Raw genomic sequence first — 3,623 nt, forward strand, 5'->3', positions numbered from 1 at the left:
CCCAGGACTCTGCGGCCGGGGGGGACCCCTCCCACGGGGCTGGAGATGCTGCCCGGAGGCCAGGGGTCCTGGCCTGGCAGCAACCCAGCCCCTCGGGGCAGAGGGGGCAGTGCCGGCGTGGGCCCCCTCTCCTCTGGGCCAGCGTCTCCTCGTTGAGCCCCAGCAGCTCCGACAGGTGGGAGATGTAGCGGATGGCAAGGCGCAGGGTCTCGATCTTGGTCAGGCTCTGGCCGGCCGGTGCCACCGAGGGGGGCAGGTAGCGTCGCAGGGTGTGGAGAGCCTTGGACAGGTTCCTCATGCGCAGCTTTTCCCGCTCGCTGGCGCTCTGCCTCTGCCCGCCGCCTGCCCTGCCCCGGCTGCCCTTCCTGCTCCCGTAGGCTGGGCACGTGCCAGCCCTGCGTCTTGGCGTCAGCACCAGGCTCGGGGCTGCAGGGCAGCTGCTGCAGGGCTCCTGGGGAGCTGGGCAGAGGGGGTAGAGGGGCGAGAGGCCGCAGGAGTCGGTGGAGGGCGTTGGCGAGCAGCTGCTGTACCCCTCCGTGCTGGGCTGGGCCCTGCCCCACTCCTGCAGCAGGGCCTGGCCTGGGGGCAGCAGGAGATCCGGGGCTAGGAGCTGGGCAGGAGAGCTGGCCATGGCGTCAGGGCTTCCCAGGCTGCGTGTGGGGAGAGCGTCGCAGCCCCGGGCTTTATGCTGAGGCCGGAGGTGTGAAGTGGCACCTTCACAGGGACCATCAGCACATCAAAGCCCTGGGGGGCTGGGAGGCCTGGGGGAGAGAGCTCCTTTGAACAGGCTGGTGTTGAATTTTACCCCAGCTCGGGTGGAGCTGTGTGACAGGTCACTGACCCCACAGAGCCCCAGCTGCCGGCCTGCGACGGAGCCTGCCCAGGTGTCCCATGCCCAGCGGGCTGGCGAGGGCACAGAGTGGCTCTGTGTGTCTGGGCTGGACCCCCACCCGCTCAGAGGGGGCAGCTTGCACCCCACTGCCAAGGGCAGGATGAAGCCATACGCGGGAGGGCGTCCCGGCAGCTGTGTGTATGTGTTCCTAGGGGCAGTGCCCGCAGCCCATGTTACACGGTGGGGAACAGAGGTCCAAAGCCACACAGGGAGGAAAAGAACCCAGGAGTCCGGGCTGCATGCCCGGGTGCTAAGCATTATCCCACACTACTCAAACCTGGCCGGGCCCTGCCCTGAGTGATGGGGCAGGAGACTCGTCCTCACTCAGTGTGGGCTAGGGGCAGGGCTTGGGCCGGGGGGCGCAGGGGGCAGGTGCCTCCTAGAGCGGGACCCGAACCAAACCCCATCCCCCGGGGATGCTGGAGCGTCGGGCCCAGCCCCAACTCCGGGCCCTGATTTCCCAGCCAGTTCCCGAGCCCAAGCCGCAACGGTCTGGGGAGGGGCCCAGCAACCCAGGGACGTGCCCCTGCCCGGCCTGGGCAGGGGCACTGCAGGCTGCCAGCAGGCGCTGGGCACCCCGGGCCAAGGGGGCGGGAGACAGCGAGGGAGCCGGAGCAGCCTGCCCCTCCCAGCCCAGGCTAATGGCATTTCACACCCTGCCACTAATGAGCCCAGCAGCCACTCTCACATCCAGGCCATGGCTCAGGGGCTCTGCCCCCCACCTGGGCCTGCTGGCTGCAGGGGGCCAGGAAGGAGGGTCTGTCTGCCTGTCTGTCTGTCTGTCTGCTGCTGCCCATCAGCATGTGGGGGGGGCACGGGGGTGAGAGGCTCTTCGCTGGGGTAGCTGCCATGGGGAGGGGCAGACCCAGCTCCCCAGGGCTGGGAACGTGGGGGCACCTCTCCACCAAGCACCTGCCCCACCGAGGGACTCGTTGTGCCCGGGGGCAGCCACTAGACCGCAGGGCTGGAAGAATCCCGGAGCCCCCCACTCCGGGGGCAGCGTGGGCTCGGCCCAGCAGTTCGGAGACACTGCCCCAGATCCTGTGGCCGTCCCAGGCAGACAGATCAGCTGCGGGGACCCTGTGCCCAGGGATCTGGAGCACTTGTGAAGCAAGAATATTAACCCCCCCTGCCCCCCCCCGCCGGACACTGGTTCCAGGGGGGCGGGAGGGGCTCGGCGGGGAAGGGGGTGAAGCAGTGCATTGTGGGAGGGTGGCAAGAGTGAACAAGGTGCCCCTGGCAGCCCAGCCCGGTGCACAGGCCCCCAGATAAACACCCAGGGGGGAGCCCCGGGGTCACAGCCAGGCCTGTCCCCAGGGCCCTCCAGCGGTCAGAGCCTCTAGCCATGGGGCTCCCAGCCCTTCCCGGGGATGATGCCCCTGCCAGCGTCTCTCCCCAGAAGGATGGGCACCCGACAGGCCAACGCGCCAGCTGGGGGGCAGGGGCTGAGACTGGCACAATTTCTCCTTGCTCAGTTTCCCTCCCTTGGAGCAGCCTGGCCAGCCCTGGCACTCACACCCCCAGCCCCCTTGGCACAGAGATGTGACGGGCAGGGCAGTTCAGCCTGGGACTGGGAGCCAGGACTCCTGGGTTCCTCTCCTAGCTCTGCCACTAACTCACTGAGCACAGCATGTCCCTGCTCTGGGCCTCGGTTTCCCCATATGTGACATGGCGCTAGATTGTAAGCTCCTCAGGGTGGGGGCTGTGTCTCCCTTAGGGTGTCTGTCAGCACCTGGCACAGTGGGGCCCTGGTCCCTGACTGGGGCCCCCCAGAGTTACCATAGGACAAACCCCAGCCTGGGTGGGGGGCTGGACACCCCTGCTGCGGCGTTCTCAGGCTGGGCTACGCCAGGATTTCCCCAACCAGTTTGGGCCCCTCGCTCATAATGAGAAGTCCAGACCCAAGGCAGTGTCACGGGTGGAAGCACAGCCCCCTCCACACACACACCCCGTCCCCCTGGAGCCAGCACGTTCTCACTACGGGGCCGGGGGGGAGGGTGTGAAGAGCTGGGAGGGACCCCCGGGCTGCGTTCCCAGGCCCAATGCAGCTGGCACTTGACACGGCTGGTGTAAAGGTTACCAGGGAAACCCAGTGCTGCAATTCTGGAAAAGAAAACAGAAGGGGGAGAGGCTCTCAAGGGAATGTGGCGTGAGACGTGCTTCCAAAATACAGGGCCCCCACACTGGTACTGGTGTGTACACAGACACACACACACCCTGCACTATTGCAGGTGTGTGCACAGGCACCCGCCGCACTGACACATGTCAGAGTAGCAGCCGTGTTGGTCTGTATCCGCAAAAAGAACAGGAGTACTTGTGGCACCTTAGAGACTAACACATTTATTTCAGCATAAGCTTTCGTGGGCTACAGCCCACTTCTTCGGATGCATATAGAGTGGAATAAATATTGAGGAGATATATATACACACATACAGAGAGCATGAACAGGTGGGAGTTGTCTTACCAACTCTGAGAGGCCAATTAAGTAAGAGAAAAAAAACTTTTGAAGCCCTGTACTGGGCTATCTTGATTATCACTTCAAAAGTTTTTTTTCTCTTACTTAATTGGCCTCTCAGAGTTGGTAAGACAACTCCCACCTGTTTATGCTCTCTGTATGTGTGTATATATATCTCCTCAATATTTATTCCACTCTATATGCATCCGAAGAAGTGGGCTGTAGTCCACGAAAGCTTATGCTCTAATAAATGTGTTAGTCTCTAAGGTGCCACAA

At 63.8% G+C, this 3,623-nt stretch overlaps 1 protein-coding gene across 1 annotated transcript in view; it reads right to left on the bottom strand.

The window, feature by feature from the left end:
* The window catches only part of LOC117870281 (oxytocin receptor-like), a 13,628-nt gene extending 11,436 nt beyond the window's left edge, over window positions 1–2,192 (bottom strand). Inside the window, exon 1 of the mRNA XM_034757374.1 lies at window positions 53–2,192. Within this exon, the coding sequence (XP_034613265.1) occupies window positions 53–631 (579 nt within the window). The 5' untranslated portion in view covers window positions 632–2,192. The remainder of the gene's footprint in view (window positions 1–52) is intronic.
* Between the last annotated feature and the right edge of the window lie 1,431 nt (window positions 2,193–3,623).

The sequence above is a fragment of the Trachemys scripta genome, unplaced genomic scaffold, assembly GCF_013100865.1.
Source record: "Trachemys scripta elegans isolate TJP31775 unplaced genomic scaffold, CAS_Tse_1.0 scaffold_130, whole genome shotgun sequence".
NCBI classification, from domain to species: domain Eukaryota; kingdom Metazoa; phylum Chordata; order Testudines; family Emydidae; genus Trachemys; species Trachemys scripta.